We start from the raw sequence: 22,422 nt of genomic DNA on the forward strand, positions 1-22,422 counted from the left end.
CATTATTTATTTATATTTGCAAGACTTACAGAGGCTATGTGTATATTTTGCCTGTTCTTATTACTGAGATTGTCCTCCTTTATCCAGTGAAAAGGCTAGTTTCTATTGTAAGAGAGTAGAGGTTCTAGCCTCTGAATAAAGGGCCAAAAGAGTTTGTGGGGGAGGGGATGGTATTAAAATAAGTGGGAGCAGTGGAAAGAAGCTATGAGGAGGTGGATTATAAAGACTTTTGTTCTAATAGACTGCCAGAAAATGGAATGACTACCTTAGAAGATAGCCTTCCATCAGGAGTTTGTGAAAAATAGGCCTGATACCCACTGGGCAGAGGTATTACAGAGAAAACTCGATCAGGACAGATAGGAGGACGAAAAAAATAAATTGTACTGTGTCTTCTGACTCTCAGTTTTGATGGTTCTAGGATGAGGAAAACTGGTGTAAATACTTAAGAGTATATCATTCTTTAATGTTGCACCTCTTGCAATTTCCTTTCTTCACTCTAGGGTGAATCAAAACGCATCACCCTGGTCCTCCAGCAGCCACAGTCTGGAGGTCCCCAAGGACACCGGCATGTCGTTCTAGGGAGTCTACCAGGCAAGATAGTGTTACAGGGCAACCAGCTGGCAGCCCTGACCCAAGCCAAGAATGCTCAGGGGCAGCCCGCCAAAGTAGTAACTATCCAGCTGCAGGTGCAACAGCCACAGCAGAAAATCCAGATTGTACCACAGCCGCCAGCATCACAGCCACAGCCGCAGCCTCCCTCAACCCAGCCTGTGACTCTCTCCTCTGTGCAGCAGGCTCAGATAATGGGGCCAGGACAAAGCCCAGGACAAAGACTTTCAGTACCACTCAAGGTCGTGCTGCAGCCACAGGTGAGACCTCCATAGGTCGCCCCCTGTTGTCCCCTTCAGCAACCACTCATTGTTGAGTGTGGGGTCCTTGGAGTCATGCCTTGGAACTGAAATGCAGGCTTTTATTTCTTTTACTGTGGAAACTTTGGTTAATTATATGAAGAGATTTGAGGGTCATTGTGAGGTTTGGGATAAGAGGTGATTTATCTTATATTTGTCTTAGAGCTGATTCATTTACAATCTTTTTCCTGATATTGTTGTGGAGTAGAAGTGATTGGCAGTTTTCTCATTTGGAAGATAAAGAAGTTGTCCTAAAGAGGTCAAGTGATTATCACTCCTCCAACCCCCCCCCCCCCCCCCCCCCCCCGCTGGGATAAAGGTACACCAAGAGTAGAATTTGATTTTATTTACTTTTGGCCTAGAGATCAGGATTGGTCATAGAATAATGGAAATGTGTATTGACATTAGGAGCATGGTAAAGGATATTGAAGTTTGCTTTGGCACAATTCTTGCCTTTTCTTATCCCCTTTCAACTTAAAAAAAAAAAAAACCCACACCAGAACAAAACACTTTTTTCCCCCTAATGTGTCCAAGTTCAGTAAGAGTTGTTTCGAATCTGATTCTTGAGGAATTAGAGATGGAAAGTTTCTATCCTATCTGCTTTAGAGCTAGGTTTTATTTAGGCCATTTAGCTACAAGCATATTGAAATTTTAGTGTCTTTATTTCTGTAGGCTGGCTCTTCCCAAGGGGCCTCTTCTGGGCTCTCCGTAGTTAAAGTTCTAAGTGCCAGTGAAGTGGCAGCTTTGTCTTCACCAGCAAGCTCTGCTCCTCATACTGGGGGCAAGATAGGAATGGAAGAAAATCGCAGGCTGGAGCACCAAAAGAAGCAAGAGAAAGCCAATCGGATTGTAGCAGAAGCTATTGCTAGGGCCCGTGCCCGGGGTGAGCAGAATATACCTCGGGTCCTAAATGAGGATGAATTGCCCAGTGTTCGGCCTGAGGAAGAAGGTGAGAAGAAACGCAGGAAAAAGAGCAGTGGGGAGAGGCTCAAGGAAGAAAAGCCAAAGAAGAGCAAAACATCTGGTACCTCTAAAACTAAGGGCAAGAGTAAGCTAAAGTGAGTACAACCCTTTGCTAATTGGTTGGGACATTTGAGGGCAGTGCACTTGTTTTTAAATTAGTAGTGAGGGGTGCCTGGCTGGCTGAGTCAATAGAGCATGTGACTCTTGATCTCAGGGTTGTAAGTTTGAGCCCCACATTGGGTGTAGAGATTACTTAGGAAAGTAAAACTTAAAAAAATAAATCAGTATTAGAGGAACTACTTGTATTTTTTTTAAAAGATTTATTTATTTGAGAGTGAGAGTAGGAGAGAGACACACAGAGAGAGTCTCAAGCAAACTCTGTGCTCAGTGCAGAGAGTGATAACGGGCTTGATCTCATGACCCTGACATCAGGACCTGAATCGAAACCAAGAGTCAGACACTAAACTGGCTGTGCCACCCAGGCACCCCTAGGATCTGCTTGTATTTAGCAGCTATATACATAGTTCAAAGTGATCTGTCTGTGACAAGATAGAAAGGCCTTTCTTTTCTTTGTCTCAATGCTTATATGATTTGTTAAACAGAAATGTGCAAATTAGCATATTTTGAAAGAGAAGCAACAAGGCACAGGAAAGATAACTAATTGTTGAGTTGGGGGTTAGGATTAAAAGTTGACTGTTTTTATATGTCTCTGTGATTTTGTATCACCGTAGTGTGGAAGAGATTTCTCACTATCCTATACCTACTAGGTATAGCTGCCCTGTCCTTGAATCTCATCTATGAACTAGAGATTTTAGCAACCATTATCAGCCTAAAGGAGTGTCGGCAGAACAAGGGCTTATCACAATCGTCTTCTCTTTCCCTTCCATGTTTTGTAGCTTCACTTCTTTTTCCCTGGCTTCTACCCCTTAGGATTCTTCAGGCTTTGTGGTGGAATTATAATAATGGTTTATAATTGGAGAGGATTTTTTAGCTTAAAAAAAATTTCATATCGCTGGTCTTAGTTAATCCTCAACAATTGTCAGGCTGGGTATTTTCATCAGTGTTTATATTACAAATAAGGAACCTAATGTCCAGCTAATGACAGAACTGGAACTAAAGTGAGGCCTTGCAGTTCTTGAGCCAGTTCTTGTCTTACGCCACTTTCCTTCAGGTATTTGTGAGTATAGTAGTAGAAAGGATTAATCACATCTGGTGTAAAGGCCAGCCAGTCGCTTAGGAACCCAAATATCTTCTATTTTTCAAACACCTTATTCCATAGCCATGTGTCCTACTGATTGAAGAGCTAGACACTTCTGTTAGGAAGTTTCATTTATGATAGTTTAGATTAATTATATTTTTCTTCTCCTAAATGAATTTGACCCTCACTGCAAATGAATTTGGTTTTTCCTTTTTAGCACCATCACTCCTGTGGTGGGTAAGAAGAGAAAGCGTAATACCTCATCTGATAATTCAGATGTAGAAGTCATGCCTGCCCAGTCACCCCGGGAAGATGAAGAAAGCAGCATTCAGGTAAAAGGATCCTGAAAGAACTTAGAAAAATCAAGTTTAATTCTGACAGGAAACCAGGAATAGATACAAGAGACTGTAACCCTGTGCACATTTCAAGAATTTTTCTAAAAGAGAGGCCTAAAAGGTAAAAGAGGTAGGACCTGGTCATGGTTGTGTCTTTTAAATTTTTTATTTTTTAGGCAAAAAGTATATTACCATACTATACAAAAGCAGTAGTCATTTTCTGGAATTCCAGTGTTTCAGAAACTAAGCAACTATGAAATTATGCTTCGTGGTTGTTATGACTATGTCAGTACTTTGGTTTCTCTTAGAACTGTCCATCTATTCCTTTGCCTTACCTTTTCTACACTTCAGGGTTCTGACTCTGTGAACTGGGTGCTTAGGCACAATGTTTTTTCGTGCCTTTTTAAGACGAGAAACACTGGAAGAGAATAAAAGAAGCTGGACCAGAAGAAGTTTAGTCCTCTGTCTCTGATTGTTGCTTTACAGTATCATCTTTGTCTCTGGTTTCCAACCATACAAAGAATCTGGTATTAAGATTTGGGAGACCCATGGTACTTCTGAGTAATACTATGGGCCTGGCCAATTTTCTTAGCTACTGTGTCTGAATTTTTCCTTGGTAAGTGGAGGCTTGTACTAAACAAACCTTAAGTGCTACTGTTGTTATTAATACTCAGAAATGCATTCCCTCTTTCTTGATATGCTCATTACGTTGGCAAACTGATACTTGGGTTTTTCTGGGGAAATTAACATTAGAGAATAGCCAGGATAAAATTGAAAAGGAAAATGAGACAAATTCGATTTAACAAACATTAGGTATAGTATGAAATAATAATTACTAGGAGTATGGAATTAGAGAAGAAATAATATTAATAAAGATAATAGAGTCTGGAAATAGATTCAAATGGTTATGAGGATTTAGAATATGAATTAAAATGCCATTTTATTTATTTATTTTTTAAATTTTATTTATTTATTTATTTGACAGAGAGAGAGATATCACAAGTAGGCGGAGAGGCAGGCAGAGAGAGAGAGAGAGGAAGAAGCAGGCTCCCCGCTGAGCAGAGAGCCCGATGCGGGGCTCGATCCTAGGACCCTGGGATCATGACCTGAGCTGAAGGCAGAGGCTTTAACCCACTGAGCCACCCAGGTGCCCCTAAAATGCCATTTTAAAGACTTTTTTTTTTTTTAAGATTTAATTTATTTATTTGACAGACAGAGATCACAAGTAGGCAGAGAGGCAGGCAGAGAGAGAGGAGGAAGCAGGCTCCCTGCCGAGCAGAGAGCCCGATGCGGGGCTCGATCCCAGGACCCTGGGATCATGACCTGAGCCGAAGGCAGCGGCTTTAACCCACTGAGCCACCCAGGCACCCCTAAAATGCCATTTTAAATCAATGGAAAGAAAGAATATTTAATAAATTATGTTAGGACAACTGGCTACCCATGTAGGAAAAAAATAAAACCATATTTCTTGTGTCACTTCTTAAACAAATACTAGTTTAATTGAAGGTCCAAACGTAAAACTTGAAATCATGAACTTCTTGTAAAACATGGATGAGTTTTTAAAATAATTCTCAATTTTTTTTTTAAGATTTTATTTATTTATTTCACAGACAGGGATCACAAGTATGCAGAGAGGCAGGCAGAGAAAGAGGGGAAAGCAGGCTCCCTGCTGAGCAAAGAGCCCGCTGTGGGGCTCGATCCCAGGACCCTGGGATCATGACCTGAACCGAAGGGAGAGGCTTTAACCCACTGAGCCACCCAGGTGCCCCATTCTCAAGTATTTATAAATAATTCTCTCTTTCTAAGGGGGTTTTCAGAAGTCATAAAAGGAAAGATAGATATATTTGACAATGTAAAAATTACACACGTGTAACAAAAAATTCTACAAATAACATAGTCATTAAGAGCATAAATTCTGCAGTAAGAATTTCTTGGTTCTTATCTTTACTACTTACTAACATCGTCACTTCAGGCAAGTTTATTTAACCTCTTGGTGTCCCAATTTCCTTATCTCTAAAATGCAGATAATAATGCCTCCCAAATGGGTGGTTAGGAGAATTGACTGGAAGCATTTATAAAGCAGTTAGGACAGTGCTTAGCTCATGGTAAGACAGCATAGAAAGAGTTATATATATGTATGTTAAATAAAATAAAGGGTCAGATAAAGTATTTGTTAAATAATGAGAAGACAAACTGAAGGCAAGTCTTTGTAATAACAAAAATACAAATTTTAAAAGGTGGTGTATTAGTTTGCTAGGGTTGCCATAATAAAATACCACAGACTGTGTGGCTTAAACAGCAGAAATTTATCTTCTCATAGTTCTGAAGTCCAAGATCAAGGAGTCAGCAGGTTTGGTTACCTCTGAGATCTTTCTCCTTGGTTTGCAGAAGGCTGCTTTCTTACTATGTCCTTACATGGTCTTTTCTCAGTGCATACATCCTGGTGTCTTTCTGTGTGTCCACATTTCCTCTTGTAATTATGCCATTCAAGTTGAATTAGGGCTCACTTTACCAGCCTCATTTTATCTTCATCATCTCTCTAAAACTCTTTCTCCAAATACAGCCACATTCTGAGGTACTAGGGATTAGGGTTTCAACATAAGAATTTTGGGGCGTTGGGGCACTTTTTTAACTCAGTTAAGCATCTGCCTTTGGCTCAGGTCATGATCATAGAGTTCTTGGATCAAGCCCCATGTTGGGCTCCCTGCTTGGGAGTGTGCTTATCCCTCTTCCTCTTCCCACCCCCCTGCTTATGCTCACACTCTCTCTTGCTCGCTTGCTTACGCTCTCTCTCAAATAAATAAATAAAATCTTAAAAAAAAAACTCAGAGGGTTATAATTCAGCCCATAAGTGGTAATGCCAGCGTTGGCAGTGGAGTTAAGGAAAAGGTGCTTTTCACACAGTTGATGGGAGTATTGAGACGATCTTTCTAGCTAGTCAGTATTTCAATATGTAACAAAATTTAAAACGTCAGTGACTTTGGAGTATTGAGACGATCTTTCTAGCTAGTCAGTATTTCAATATGTAACAAAATTTAAAACGTCAGTGACTTTGGACTCAATGATTATGCATGAAGGAAACTTTCAAAAGTATGTAATGATGCATATGTATTGTAGCAATATTTGTAATAGCAGAAATGTCCAAAAATTCATTGTCCATAGAGGAGAAATAGTTAATAAAATTCTGAAAATCCGTACCAGAGAATACTGCATGGCAATTAAAAACAACAAAGTAGAAGCGTGCCTGGCAGGCTCAGTCAGTAGAGCATGTGACTCTTGATCTTGGGATCATGAATTAAACCCCATATCGGGTGTAGATTTATGAACAAACAAACAAGTAACTATTAAAAATAATTAAAAAATATTATAATAAATAAATAATATTTATATAATTATAATAATTATAATAATATAATAATAAATAAAAAATATTAAAAAACCCCACAAATCTGTTGAAGGACATTTGGGTTGTTTCCATTTTGGAGCTATTATGAGTAAGGCTGCAGTGAACAGTCTTAGTACTTCTTGGACATGGGTTTTCATTTCTCCTATCTAAGGAATAGGATTGCTAGACCATAGTAGTTACATATATAAACATTATAACTCTGTAAGAATCTGTCAACTTCCAAAGTGATTGTGTCATTTTACACTTGCACCAGTAATGACAGTTCCAGTTCCACATCTTCAGTATTTGGTTTTGTCAACTACCCATTCTTTTTGAATATTCTTCTGTAGTATTCCATATTTTGATTATACTATAATTTGTTTAACTAGTTCCCTATTGATGGGCATTAAGGTTTTTCTCTGGTCTTCTACTATTACAAGTAATGCTACAAAGATTTGTATATATGTGCAGATTTATTCGTAGGGTAGTAACTTTGAAGTGAAATTTCTAGACCAAAGGGTATTGTCAGATTTTCTTTTATAGAGGTTATGCCCATGTGTAGTCTGACCAACAATGTATGTGCAAGTTCCTATTTTAGTATTTGATCAGACTTGCTGCTTTTTACCAGTCTGTTAGGTGCAAAAAAAGAAAAAAGGTATCTCAATTTAGGTTTCAGTTATAATTTATTATGAGTGTGAGCATCTTTTTACATTTAAAGCCATTCATGTTTTTTTCCTACTAACTGTCTATTCATGGTATTTGCCCATCTTTCTGCTCTGTTATGGATCTTTTTCTTAGTTACTCAAAAGAACTCTATGTTTAGGAAATGGAGTATTTGGTGTTTTCCCCATCAGTTTATTATTTTTCTCAACTTTGTTATAATATGTAAATATCTCAAATTTTTTGCAAGGTAAAATTGATCAATTTATTAGAAACCTATTTCCTACTGCCAGATTATAAAAAATTCTTCCACACTTTCTTTTAGAAATGTTACATCTTTTTAAGATTTTTTTTTAAAAGATTTTATTTATTTATTTGTGAGAGAGAGAGAGAGAACACAAGCAGGGGGAGAAGCAGGCAGAGGGAGAAGCAGGATTCCCCACTGAGCAAGGAACCTGATGTGGGACTTAATCCTAGGACCCTGGAATCATGACCTGAGCCAAAGTCAGACTTAACTGGCTAAGCCACCCAGGCATCCCCTTTTTAAGATTTTGGAAATCCTTTATTTTTATGTAATTTAGTTTCTTTCAACCTCTAGATAGCTAGTCATTTGTTTCCAGTCCCATTTATAGAATAATCTACTTTTCCCTCACTGATTAGAAGTGCTATTTTTATCATGTTCTATATCCACCTAGTATTTTAGTCTGTATTTGGACATTATTTCATTGACCTGTTTATCTTTTCTTGGAGAGGTACCAACCTTTGTTAATTGGTATAGCTCTTTTGTGTCCTTAATATCTGGTAAGGCCAAGCACACTTTTCCTATTTTTCCTGGTTATTCTTATTTATTTATTTATTTATTTATTTGAGAGAGAGACAGTGAGAGAGAGCGTGAGCGAGGAGAAGGTCAGAGAGAGAAGCAGACTCCCCATGGAGCTGGGAGCCCAATGCAGGACTCGATCCCAGGACTCCCAGGATCATGACCTGAGCCGAAGGCAGTCGTCCAACCAACTGAGCCACCCAGGAGTCCCTTTTTCCTGGTTATTCTTAAGTGTTTATTTCTCTCTTTGACTTTTTGAATCAGCTTATCTAAATAAAAAGTTATGTTAATTTTATTTTGTCATTTTTATGTAATACATAGAATTAAGTCTTCTTATTGTAGAACAATGTATTTTATTATTCAAGTCCTCTTTAAGGCCTCCTGGAGTGTTTTAAAGTTTTTTTCATATAGATTTTACATATTTCTTACTAAATTTAATTTTTTAGATAAGTAATCTTTTTGTTTTTATATGTAGAATTCTTTTTTTTTTTTTTAAGATTTTATTTATTTATTTGACAGAGCACAGGGAGGGGGAATAGCAGAGGGAGGAGTAGAAGCAGGCTCTCCACTGAGCAGGGTGCCCAGTGCAGAGCTCAAACCCAGGACCCTGGGATCATGACCTGAGCCAAAGGCAGATGCTTAACTGAGCCACCCAGTGCCCCGAATCTTTCCTTTCATTATGTTTTATGGCTCAGTTTACATAAGAATGATAGTTTTAAAAATTGATTTTATGCCAGGGAAGTTTGCTTCATTTCTGTAGTTCTGTGTCTAATAATTCATTTAATTTGTTTGGGTTTTTCAGAGATATAATCATGATTGAAAAATAATCTTTTTTTAAAAAAATTTTATTTATTTATTTGACAGACAGAGATCACAAGTAGGCAGAGAGGTAGGCAGAGAGAGAGAGGGGAGGAAGCAGGCTCCCTACCGAGCAGAGAGCCCGACGTGGGGCTTGATCCCAGGACCCTGGGAACATGACCTGAGCCAAAGGCAGAGGCTTTAACCCGCTGAGCCACCCAGGCGCCCCTGAAAAATAATTTTATCTCTCTATCCTTCCCAACTTTTTATCATGAGCTACAAAGTATTACTTAAATTACTTAATTAAAAAATGTTTTACTCGGAGTGCCTGGGTGGCTCACTCAGTTGAGCGTCTGACTCTTGGTTTCAGCTCAGGTTGTCATCTCAGGGTTTTGAGATTGAGCCCCAAGTCCAGCTCCATGCTCAGTGTGGAGTCTGCTTGGCACTTTTTCCCTCCCCTAGTTGTGTGTGCAATGTGCATGCACACTCTGTCTCCAAAATAAATAAAATCTTACAAAAGTGTTTTCTCAACCACTTGAAAGAATAACGTAAATCTAAAATGTATTGATGCGGAAAACTCCCCTAAAAAGTACTGTTAACAAAAAGGTAAGTAGCAGAACAATGCTATAATCATCATATAGTATGATTCTATTTATTAAAACAAAAAAACCTTAGAACTAAAACAGAAAGCAAAATTAATAACAAAACATTCTTGCACCTTGGCACTTCAGGGTTGCTCCTTATAGAAAGCACATTGTACCCTTCAAGTAGAGTCCTGTTTCATTTTACCAGAGTTTCTTGCCAGTAGTAGCCAGGTTACTTTCAGGTGGATTCTGGTTCTTTGAAAAAACAGTTTGGCAGGGGCGCCTGGGTGGCTCAGTGGGTTGAGCTGCTGCCTTCGGCTCAGGTCATGATCCCAGGTCCTGGGTTCGAGCCCCACGTCGGGCTTTCTGCTCGGCAGGGAGCCTGCTTCCTCCTCTCTCTCTGCCTGCCTCTCTGCCTACTTGTGATTTCTCTCTGTCAAATAAATAAATAAAATCTTAAAAAAAAAAAAAAGAAAAAACAGTTTGGCAAATTAATATGTATTTGGTACATAAAGTATATGGTTTGATATCACATAATTTGGTAAATACGCTCTTTATCTTTTTAAAAGGCTTGGTTTTTCGTAGGGATTTTGTAGTAAAATCTAAGTATATGACTATAGGCAAATAGTTTTAAAGGTTTTTCTCTTTGAGATACCTACTTAGTTATTTTAACCATTCTTTCCACTACAGAAAAGACGCTCAAACCGCCAAGTTAAGCGAAAAAAATATACAGAGGATCTGGATATAAAGATCACAGATGATGAAGAAGAAGAAGAAGTGGATGTAACTGGTCCAATAAAAACTGAGCCTATCCTCCCTGAACCCGTGCAGGAACCAGATGGCGAGACTTTGCCTTCCATGCAGTTCTTTGTGGTAAGCTGAGAACTTAAGCAATATGAGAGGTTGTCCTGCTCCTCACAGTCTCTGTTAACTAACTGCATTTTTTTGCTACAGGAGAATCCCAGTGAAGAAGATGCAGCCATAGTAGACAAAGTGCTTTCTATGCGGATTGTGAAGAAGGAGGTAAGGCCTTAACCCTTCATGTCAACCCATAATGCTGCATTCACAGGCTCTATTTAATAAACACCTTTGGATGCCAGGGTATATTACTACCGTATAGTTATGGTGGAGGGAAGTTACCTAGAAAATAGGAACTGTCTTATTGCCTCTTCTTTTGGTTTTCTGTTTAAGATGGATAGACTTATTTTTTCCAGCTGTCAGATCTCTTGTATTGGAGTACTAGGTTAGTTCTTTAATCCCTCAGTCACTAATACACTCTAGGAACATTGGTATGAAGCTCTACCATGAGTAGTGAAAATTAAAGCTTCTTTCTTTCACAAATAAGGTTATTAATAACAATGATTTCTTTCTTCTCAGCTTCCTTCTGGACAGTATACTGAGGCAGAAGAATTCTTTGTCAAGTACAAGAACTAGTATGTGATCTGTGCAAAAAGCTTTTCACCCTAAACCCACAGGGTTGTAAAAAGTTCTCCTGTATAGTCCATCCTGGGTGGGAATGTGTCCCTTTTTAATAGTCTCCTAGCCCAAATTGTTTTCTTTTGAGGAAAATGTCTATTCAGAGAGGAGTTCGGGAATTGCGTTTCTCTTCCTGGTTCCCAACAGGAAGGTGGGGTAAGGGTGGTTCCTGATAAAATCCCTTGTGATTCCTTGTGATACCTTAATTTAACATTAAGACCTTTCTACTCAGACTGGTCAGTGGACCAGCAGAATTAGCGTCATTTGGGTGCTTGTTAGAAATGTGAACTTTCAAGCCTGCCCCAGACCAGGTGTTTGTGTGCAAAATCAGTCTTAAGAAGCACTTACCATTGTGCCTGCTTCTGGCTTATCCCCAAATCTAGCCTACCAGTTCCCCTTTCTCACAGCATGACCAGCTATTTCCATCCCCTTCAGCTCCTATCTACACTGTGAATGGGCTACCATCTCCCAACTAGAGAAGGATAAAAGGATCCATCAAAAACTAAAGCGCTTCAAAACCAAAATGGCTCAGATGAGACACTTCTTCCATGAGGTAATTAGGAATAGGTATTGCCTATCATTTATTTCACAGAAGCATAAATTATTGGGGTTATCAGTCTTGACTGATTACTTAAGACTTATATTTGCTTTGTGTATATGGCCATGAAGTCTTAATTTTGATCATTGGACTTTCCTAATTTAGTTGCCCCATGCTTTGTTTTACCAGGTCTAAATGAGGTCTTTTTATAAGTTTATAGGATATTTTGGTATTGACTTGCTCAGTATTCATGAAGTATTTTCAAGATGGATTTTAAACTGACCTCTCATCCACTTGAGGCATTCTTCTTCTAATGTCAATCTGTAGCAGTTGATGGTTTCTGTAGGCATAAGCAACCGTTCTTTAGGAAAGAACATTTATTTTCTAAAATTTCTAATCCACTGTAACAAGAAATGATGATAGAGGAGATTTAATTTCCCATAACCATTCTTTTTTTTTTTTTTTTTTTAAGATTTTTTAATTTATTTATTCGACAGAGATCACAAGCAGGCAGAGAGAGAGGAAGGGAAGCAGGCTCCCTGCTGAGCAGAGAGCCCGATGCGGGGGCTCGATCCCAGGACCCTGAGATCATGACCTGAGCCGAAGGCAGAGGCTTTAACCCACTGAGCCACCCAGGCGCCCCTCCCATAACAGTTCTTAACTACTGGATAAACACTGGAGTATGCATTAAGGGTCTTTTGAGCCATAGTTTAACTGTCCATTTTGCCTTGAAAGCTTTGTGTATATATATATACACATTTGTTGAATTGGGGTTTGTCATCATTACCATATATATAGAACTGCGTGCCTTGAGAAGACACATTCTTTTTCAAAGCTTCTTAGAGCTAAAGGGAAAAAGTTCTAGTAAGAAAGATTGAAGGAAGGAAGGAACTAAATGTATAGTTTTAGCAAAAAACCCCTCAGTTCTGCCTGAATATATATGATAAAGCTAACTTGAGACCACCAGGTTTGCAAATAAATTAACTATTTCTCATCACCTGGAGAGGGAAGTAGGACCATGTAGTTTTATAATTTCTTTTCATATGAAAGTAATAATTGGGTTGTGCTTTTTCATTTATGTTCTTTTAAAACAATTTGTGTAATGTACAATGAAACTGTAATACCATTCCAGCTGATATTAGATGTACAATTTGTGACTCTTGAACCAGTCTCTACTAACTCATATGCCAATTAAATCTCCATATATAGGTAGGCCATTTAACCAAATCAGTCATTCATTTATTCATCATTTATCATGTGCTAGTCTTTATGGAGAACAAACCAGATATGGACTGTGTTCTCATAGAGCTCACTGTCTAATTGGGGAGAGAGAAATATTAAAAAATAATTCAAATTGTGTTAAGTGCCAGAAAAGAAAGAGCACAAGGAGACATAAGGGGAGGTGGAGGAAACACCTACTTTGGATAATTAGGGAAGACTTATCTGAGAATTGAACTATGAATAGGAGCAAGGCTATGAATCCATGTAAATAATATTGCTGGCATGGGAAATAGCATATATGAAGGCCTAATCCAGTGTTCACTTTTAAAAGATCACCTAGACTTTGGAGAATGGATTGAAGAAGAGTAAGCATGAAAGTATGAAGAGCAGTAAGGAAGCAGTTGAAGATTTCTACATAGGAAATATCATGGCTTAAAAGTAGAATGGTTTCAAGTGGATAGAATGGATAGATTAGAATTGACAAGGCTTGGTATGGTGGCTTATATAGATAGGTTTGTGGTCTGAGCAAATGGGTTGAGGTGGCATCTATTAAAGTATCGAAGATATTAGAAGCAGCTGATGGGGGGAAATCAAGAGTTTAGGTGTGCCTGGGTGGCCCATTTCTTAAGTATCTGCTTTCAGGGTAGCTGGGTGGCTCAGTGGATTAAACCTCTGCTCTCAGCTCAGGTCAGGATCTCAGGGTCCTGGGATCAATGCCCACATTGGGCTCTCTGCTTGGCGGGCAGCCCACTTCCCCCTCTCTCTGCCTGCCTCTCTGCCTGCTTGTGATCTCTCTCTTTCTGTCAAATAAATAAATAAAATCTTAAAAAAAAAAAAAAAAAAGCCTCTGCTTTTGGCTCAGGTCATGATCCCAGGGTCCTGGGATCGAGCCCTGCATCAGGCTCCCTGCTCAACAGGAAGCTTTCTTCTCCCTCCCCTACTCCCCCTGCTTGTGTTCCCTCTTTTGCTTGTCTCTCTGTCAAATTAATAAAATCGTTAAAAAATTTTTTTTTAGTTTAGACTATGTTAACCTTAAAATTCCTTAACCTATCTCTAGTAAGCACAGATATACAAATCTGGATTTTTCAGGTTGCAATTAAAATTTGGATTTTATCAGCATATAAATAGTTATTAAAACCTTAATGATTAAAGCCACCTGAGGGGGGAGGGATTTCTATACATTCTAATAGTTCTGTATTTTCTTATGAAAGTTCTTTCTGTAATAGCATGGATGTGAGCCCAGAACCAAGGCTTTAAGACTTCTCCCAAATATAGAGGTCCAGGTGAAGGAGAAGGAACTGTATGCCAGAGTGGCAGGAGAAAGATTAGGAAGCAAAGTCACGAAAAGCAAGAAGGAAAAGTGTCTTAATAAGGAAGAGTTTTTTCCTTAAAGTTTCTTTAAGATCTTTCTTTGGAGTCTTTGGTTATTTATTTTCAGATACCACCCAAAGTTGGATACCAATGATTTAGATGAAAAAGAACCAGTGAAGGTGATCAAGAATTGGCTAAAACCAAAATAAAGGGGGAAGGGCTACTGACAAGAGTGTAGTGTCTCAGAAAACCCAAGGGTTTTTAAAGGAGAGAATTAGGAATTGTGGAATACTTCGTTAGAGGTTAAGTGAGATGAGGACAGAAATGTTCCATTATATTTGGCAATTTGGAGATTATTAATAAGATCGACAAGAGTAATTAAGTTGTGTGAAGGAAGTGGAAGGCAGAGTGGAGTGGCTGGACAGTGGAGGTGATGACCTGCCGGGTATCCCGTGTGGTTAAAACTTGGGAAAGTTTGGGTATGAAGCAGAACAGAAAAATAGCTGCAGGCAGATGAAGAATAAAGGAGGTCTTTTTAAGATGTGAAATAGTAGGGACGCCTGGGTGGCTCAGTTGGTTAAGCAGCTGCCTTCGGCTCAGGTCATGATCCCAGCGTCCTGGGATCGAGTCCCACATCGGGCTCCTTGCTCGGCGGGGAGCCTGCTTCTCCCTCTGCCTCTGCCTGCCATTCTGTCTGCCTGTGCTCGCTCTCTCTCACTCTCTCTCTGACAAATAAATAAAAAAATCTTAAAAAAAAAAAAAAAAAGATGTGAAATAGTAGAATATATCTGTGTGTTTATGGGAATGATCCAGGAGAGAGATTCCTAAGAGGCTGAGAAGGGGTAGAATGACCTCTGTTAGAAGACACTTCCTCTGGTCATAGGTGAGAAGATAGGTGCAAATTTAATTAAGTTTTTAAAAAGGATTTTATATGGTGAAAATGGTGGGGGGACTCCCTTCTGAAGGCATCTTTTAAAAAAAATTTTTGAAGTGAGATCACCAGGTAAAGGTGGGATGGAAGGTTGGGTTTACTGGACAGTGATCTTTTGGTCTTACTGTTTGTTTCATAACTCCTCTAGGATGAAGAACCCTTCAATCCAGACTATGTAGAAGTGGATAGGATATTGGATGAGTCTCACAGTATTGACAAAGACAATGGGGAGGTGAGTTGGGGCATGGTAGAACATTGAAGGTCTCAGAGATTTCTACTGGTCTGCTTGCTCATCCTTTATTATGAAGATATGGCTGAGAAATCCCTTAGACAAAAAGGTATTTTTGAGTTTTTCTGAGAATGATACTGGGAAGATAAGGGAATGATACTGGGAAGATAAGGGAATAGGGAGAGAGGCTAAAAGGAAAGCTCATAAAGTCAAACATCTGAGCGCTATAAGTACCAGGAGCTATATTAACAAGTACTCCTTCACCTTGATCTTGTTTTCTCTTAGATTTTATATGGGAGACCCCTGACGTCCAGTTAAGGGTTATAGAAGGGGAGAGGAATAGGGATACTTCACAAATCTTCATATTTATAAATATAAAAATGCCTCCACAGACTCCTAGCTTTCTCCATGTCACTGAGAGTTACTTTTTGAACTTACCATCAGTTGAATGCATTTTCATTTATCATTAAAACCAATCTACTGCATTTGAATCTGTACTTTCAAACAGACTATGGAATTGCACTCCCACAGATTCACATTCAGTAGATCTCTAGGTGGGACTCAGAGATCTGGATTTTTAAGTTGTTCTCCAAGAGATTGTCAAACATAGCTTGATTTGGGAATCACTGCACTAAAGCTCTGTTAGCAGATTTTGTATGTGCTAAAACTAACCTGTTGATACAGTTTCATAAATCAGTTTTTTCATTTTCCAAATAAGTTGAAAATGTCTAAGCCACCAGTGAATTCAACATTATGTCTTTTAAATGTATTTCAAACTTACTTAGACTATGAATCACCATTCCCTTAGAAACTATCGCTTTCTTTTCACTTCAACTATAAGTTCTTGGTAGGGCCACATTTCATCAAGTTTTATCACATCTGACAGTTACTGCTTACCCAGTGACCAGTACAGAACAACAGAACTTAATTAAAATGTCAGTGCCAGTGGTGAGCTAGGCTCACTCACAAGCTAAATGCCATGTGTCTATATATCACCCTTATGGGTTCTAGGAATCAAAAGTCTTCCCTCTCTAAAATTCTATGTTTAGTCTATTTTAGAAGCCTTTAGGGTCATTCAGAACCTTAGACATCCAAGGCCAATTACAGTTCATTGTCTTCAGATCCTGACAAGCATGCCTCAGAAAACACATTTTCTGCCTCTATGGGTTGGGGTGGGAGTTATTGTTTATTATTCATTAGCAGGAGGTGAGTGGGGAATGGACCAGTTTTTATTTATTTATTTATTTATTTTTTTTTTAAAAGATTTTATTTATTTATTTGAGAGAGAGCGCGAACAAGCAGATAAGAGGCAGAGGGAGAGGGAGAAGCAGACTCCCCACTGAGCAGGGAGCCTCATGTGGGACTCGATCCCAGGACCCTGGGACCACGACCCGAGCAGAAGGCAGTCGCTCAACTGACCGAGCCACTCAGGTGCCCCTGGACCAGTTTTTAAAATGGACACGTTAGCTACTATTAAATTCTTGTCATTTTTAGGATCTCAGTCTTGAACATCTTATGCTCTTACCAACATACCACTCTTAAAAAACCAATTGATCTTTGGACTGTGTCGGAAATGGCAAGACAGACGAAAATGTTTTAGTTTCCTGCTGCTATAACTTGTGCTCCAATATTGGATTACAACATTCTGTGAACCCAATTTTCCCTCTCCCCAAAATAAGTTTAATTGGTCATTCTTTTACATGACCTAATAGTGGAAAAGTGGATTATAAATAAGTCCTTGGAAAAGTAAGTTAAGATGCCAGAAATATGTTACCTGGACAAATGGCTTTATGTAGGAAATGACCTGTGTCACTATAATTAAGAAAATAGGGAAAGAGCAACTAGATTAATTCTAGGGATTCCTTGATCTGTAATTCTGTTGAGGTGCTTATATCTTCAGACTTCTTGCTGGCTGTTTTAGGGGTATTCTGTGAAGTGGTACCAGAGATTCTTACTGATTACACTAGGCCCCATCTAATCCTTTTTTCTTTTCTTTTCTTTTTTTTTTTTTTTTAAGATTTTATTTATTTATTTATGGGACGCCTGGGTGGCTCAGTTGGTTAAGCAGCTGCCTTCGGCTCAGGTCATGATCCCAGCGTCCTGGGATCGAGTCCCACATCGGGCTCCTTGCTCATCAGGGAGCCTGCTTCTCCCTCTGCCTCTGCCTGCCATTCTGTCTGCCTGTGCTTGCTCTCTCTCCCTCTCTCTCTCTGACAAATAAATAAATAAAATCTTAAAAAAAAAAAAGATTTTATTTATTTATTTGACAGACAGAGATCACAATTAGGCAGAGAGGCAGGCAGAGAGAGGAAGGGAAGCAGGCTCCCTGCTGAGCAGAGAGCCTGACGTGGGGCTCAATCCCAGGACCCGGGGATCATGACCTGAGCCGAAGGCAGAGGCTTTAACCCACTGAGCCACCCAGGTGCCCCTAATCCTTCTTTTTTCATATAGACCAAAAATAGAAATGCAGTCAGGGCAGTGATCAATTTGAGTCATGAGAACAGCAGAACACATAGATAAGAGCACAGTACTGTAGTTAGAGCTTTAGTATTTGCCCCTCCTCTCTTCTCTCTTGTTACCTGTCTTCAGTGACACCTTTCCTAGTTACCTCCTAGCTCACAAGCATATCTCTTCTTCACCATATGACTGCTTTTTGGAGTAGCAACTGCAGTCAGAGCTACAGAAGCTTAGAAGCCCAGGGATTTCAACCCTGCTTTGCTCTAATGGGTTAATCCGTTCCTCACATAGGAAAGTAGCCTGGCTTCCACTCTTCCACTGTATTAAATTTGGTGCCAGGATAATAGTATGAAGCAGAGCTCTATCTTTCAGTTTCAACCTAATTCAACATAATGTTGGAAAAGCATTTATTTTATTTTTTGCATTTTCATGGTTGATGAGCATAATGTTTCAGTGCTTAGTGTTCTAGAAAATACTGGGTATAACTTTGCCTCTTAGAACAGATTCTGATAAATTGCCTGGAAAAATGATCCAAGCCATGAATAGTACAGTGCCTCAGCAGGTGAACCTATGATTGGTATTCCCAGCCTTTTTTTTTTTTTTTTTTAAAGCACTTTCTAGGTATTAACACTTTGTGATCTGATTCTGTAGTCAAATTCTTACCCTTTGGGGCACCTGGGTGTCTCAGTTGTTGGGCATCTGCCTTTGGCTCTCAGGTCATGATCCCAGGGCCCTGGGATTGAGCCCCACATCAGGCTCCCTGCGGGAAGCCTGCTTTCCCTCTCCTACTCCCCCTGCTTGTGTTCTTGCTCTCACTGTCTCTCTCTCTGTCAAATAAATCAATAAAATCTTTAAAAAAAAATTCTTACCCTTAATAACAGCAGAGAACACAGAATCAGTTTATTAAGGCTTTAGCTTTTTCTCTCCTAGCCTGTAATTTACTACCTGGTGAAATGGTGCTCGCTGCCCTACGAGGATAGTACGTGGGAGCTGAAAGAGGATGTTGATGAGGGCAAGATTCGAGAATTTAAACGGATTCAGTCAAGACACCCAGAACTCAAAAGAGTAGTAAGTACATTTGCAGTTAGAATGTAAAGTCGATGTAGGTAATGATTTAATTTTTTATTTATAGAAGTTTATGTAGTTGTTTTAGCGTTTATTATAGAAATTTTCAAACATATACAAAAGTAAAAGAAATAGTATAGTGTACTAATTTCCAGATTATTTTAAAGCAAATCCTAGATTCCTTTACTTCATCTTTAAGTATTTCAGTGTTAATGTCCAAAGGTAAAACCACTTTTATACCTGAGAAAATTTAACCATTTCTAAATATCAACAAATAACCAATTGCTATATATATTTCCCTGATTATCTTCTAATTTTTGTTAAATTGTTTGGATTGGATTTTGAATAAAGGTCTATATAGTGCTGTCAGTTAATGTGTCTCAAGTGTCTCTTAATTTTAGTTTCCCCCTACTTTATAATTTCTCTTGAAGAAATCAGGTGGTTTGTTCTCTAGGGTTTTCCATAGTCTGAAGTTTACCAGTTACACCCTCCTTGGAAACTTCTAATGTGTTCTCTGTTCTTTATCATTTTACATAAATGGTTAGATATAGAACAGTGGTGTCCACTGGAACTTTTTAGCGCTGTGCTTAATATAGTAGCCAGTAGACTCATTGCACATGCTCAGTAATCACATTTGGCTAGTGTCAGATGTAAAACATCATCATAGTTCCATTAGTATCACTATTCTAAAGGCTTGATCAAATGGGGAAGGGAGACACTAAATCTGTTTCATAGGTGATTCTATCAGGTTGTCTTTTGTGATATTATTAGTCATTAATGATCATTGCCTCGGCCTATTCTTTAAGGATTTCAAAATGATGTTATTTTAATTATATCATGTTTTTATTTATTAGCTAGAATCTCCTAAAAAAGAAAATAATGATTCATGTACTGTTTGGTTACTCTGAGGTTCAGATGATATAGGAAAAGAAGATAAATCCTTTGTTTTCTTTCTTTATTTCTCAGATATCAAAATAATGAAGTAGTTCTCTTGCATTCTCCAAAAGTGACCAGTGGTTTTGGTTTTCCTCTTTTTTTTAAGTTTCTTAAACTTTATTTTAGTTTAAACTTTATTATGAACTCATGAATTTGAATATATTTTAAATGTTTTTAATCCATGTTTTTTAATCAATTTTAGCTCCTAGAACTCGCTAGTAAGTTTGCCTAATTTTGTTAGTGTCTTCACCCCATTTATTCAAATTTTCTCTTTTGTAGAATCGTCCACAGGCAAGTGCCTGGAAGAAGTTGGAGCTGTCACATGAGTATAAAAACAGAAACCAGTTACGGGAATATCAGTTGGAAGGGGTCAACTGGCTGCTTTTTAATTGGTATAACAGGTACGGAAAAGAGTAGGCCCATGAAATGTAGGCTTGGCCTGGAATTATTTTTATCTCTTTTCTGTTGAAATAGTTCCTTTTTACGTATTTTTTGAAAAGATGTATCTTTTGACATGCTTTTCTTTTTCCATGATGAATCTTCAGGCAGAACTGTATCCTGGCTGATGAGATGGGACTGGGCAAAACTATCCAGTCCATTGCCTTCTTGCAGGAGGTTTATAATGTGGGCATCCATGGCCCCTTCCTGGTCATTGCCCCACTGTCCACAATTACTAACTGGGAGCGAGAATTCAATACATGGACAGAAATGAACACTATTGTATACCATGGCAGTCTGGCCAGCCGTCAGATGATTCAGCAATATGAAATGTACTGCAAAGATTCACGGGTGAGTTGTAGATCATGGGAATGTAATGGTTCAGAGAGAGTAGGCCATGGTACCTGGTATTTTAGGGCTTTTATATGAATAAAAGACTAGTATTGAGATTTTCTGAAGTGACTTATGGCATTTTGTCTAGATTGCACATGGAATTTTTTTCTTTGACTTTTGTTCTTTTGATCCAGTGCACATTTTGATCCAGTGGAAGTTCTGACTATTTATGAATACATGCATTTTAAATAGAATTTTATTGGCATTGATGAGTTTTCATCAAGAAGTATTGAGGTGATGAACTTAAGCCACTTCCTCTCTTTTTTTTAAAGACTACTAAAATTTTTCATTCAGATTAGTTCCTTTGTTCTATACAAATTTGAAAATAAAAATTTGAATCATTCATCCTTTCTTAGTCATATTTGCTGCTTTTAATTTTGTTAAACTGATTCAATTCTGTCCGTTTTTTAAAAAAAAATTTTTTAAGATTTTATTTATTTATTTGACAGAGATCACAAGTAGGCAGAGAGGCAGGCAGTGGCGGGGAGTGGGGGGAAGCAGGCTCCCTGCTGAGCAGAGAAGCCGATGCGGGACTTGATCCCAGGACCCTGAGATCATGACCTAAGCCGAAGGCAGAAGTTTAATCCACTGAGCCACCCATGCGCCCCTCTCCTGTCCATTTTTAGACAGTAATGGTATTACCTGTTTCACTTTCAGTCTTGTCTTGTATATTTCAACAGTGCCCAACATTTGTGGATTTCAGTGTTAACTACCAAAAGATCTAGATCTGAGATAAATGAGCTAGGCACACAGCAAAGTCGAAAGTATCCAGCTTTATACAGTGAGGTCTGTCATTTTCCCAAGAAACTGATAGCTTGAGGAGACATTGTATCTTTGATCCAGTGATTTGGCACTGTTTATCAGGAAAATACACAGCAGCAGAGATGGGTGGTGGTGCTGTTTGTATTTCCTACTAAGCCTGCTTGAATATAGAAAAGAGAATGTGTAATGCAGAAGAGGTCCTCACTTAGGGGACATTAGGCCTTTTTTAACTTTATTGCCTTCATGCTTAGGGGCGCCTCATCCCAGGCGCGTACAAGTTTGATGCCCTGATCACCACTTTTGAGATGATTTTGTCAGACTGTCCTGAGCTTCGTGAGATTGAATGGCGTTGTGTCATTATTGATGAGGCGCATCGGCTAAAGAACCGTAATTGCAAGCTGCTCGATAGCCTCAAGCACATGGACCTGGTGAGTTCCTCATGTTGACTTATGGGCGGAAACACCTGGAATTAAAATAATCCTAATTCCCTGTGGAATTAATGTAACAAATTTGGCAGAGAAAAAACATCAGGATCTTACTATTGGGTGGTGGGTATGGCCTATGGGAATGGACACCTGAAAGTCATATAAAAGTCCTATAAACTTTAGAATTAGAAGATAGTTGTATGTTAGCAGTTCTTAATCAGGTGGAGAGGTGGGATATGATATTAGTTACCTAGTGCGACATAATGAATACCCTAAAACTTCGCTTAAAACAACTATTATTTTTTATGATTCTCTAGGTCAGCAACTTGGGCTGGGCACAGCTAGGCCATCCCTTTTAGTGGTCTTGCCTGTAGTCAGTAATGTGGCTGCTGCTGGCAATTGGTGGGCTCCTGGGTCATCAACCATATGACCTGTCATCCTCCAGTAGACCAGACTTTGCTTCTTGACATGGTAGAATCAGGGCAGTATCCAGAGAGGGCAAAGGCAGAAGTTGCAAGGCCTTTGAGGTATATGCTCTGAAACTCACACAATATCACTTCTGCTACATTCTCTTTGTCAGAGCAAGCCA

At 38.8% G+C, this 22,422-nt stretch overlaps 1 protein-coding gene across 6 annotated transcripts in view; it reads left to right on the forward strand.

Annotated features, from left to right (window-relative positions):
- Positions 1–22,422, forward strand: part of CHD8 (chromodomain helicase DNA binding protein 8) — a 63,019-nt gene that overhangs the window by 22,263 nt on the left and 18,334 nt on the right. For all 6 annotated transcript variants that reach the window (XM_047739263.1, XM_047739267.1, XM_047739266.1 and 3 more), the window contains exons 3-14: positions 501–869; positions 1,581–1,966; positions 3,287–3,401; positions 10,342–10,524; positions 10,606–10,674; positions 11,029–11,084; positions 11,563–11,680; positions 15,277–15,360; positions 18,745–18,882; positions 20,095–20,216; positions 20,361–20,604; positions 21,660–21,836. In XM_047739263.1, the coding sequence (XP_047595219.1) occupies positions 501–869; positions 1,581–1,966; positions 3,287–3,401; positions 10,342–10,524; positions 10,606–10,674; positions 11,029–11,084; positions 11,563–11,680; positions 15,277–15,360; positions 18,745–18,882; positions 20,095–20,216; positions 20,361–20,604; positions 21,660–21,836 (2,061 nt within the window). The remainder of the gene's footprint in view (positions 1–500; positions 870–1,580; positions 1,967–3,286; positions 3,402–10,341; positions 10,525–10,605; positions 10,675–11,028; positions 11,085–11,562; positions 11,681–15,276; positions 15,361–18,744; positions 18,883–20,094; positions 20,217–20,360; positions 20,605–21,659; positions 21,837–22,422) is intronic.

The sequence above is a fragment of the Lutra lutra genome, chromosome 7 (genome assembly GCF_902655055.1).
Source record: "Lutra lutra chromosome 7, mLutLut1.2, whole genome shotgun sequence".
Classification (NCBI taxonomy): domain Eukaryota; kingdom Metazoa; phylum Chordata; class Mammalia; order Carnivora; family Mustelidae; genus Lutra; species Lutra lutra.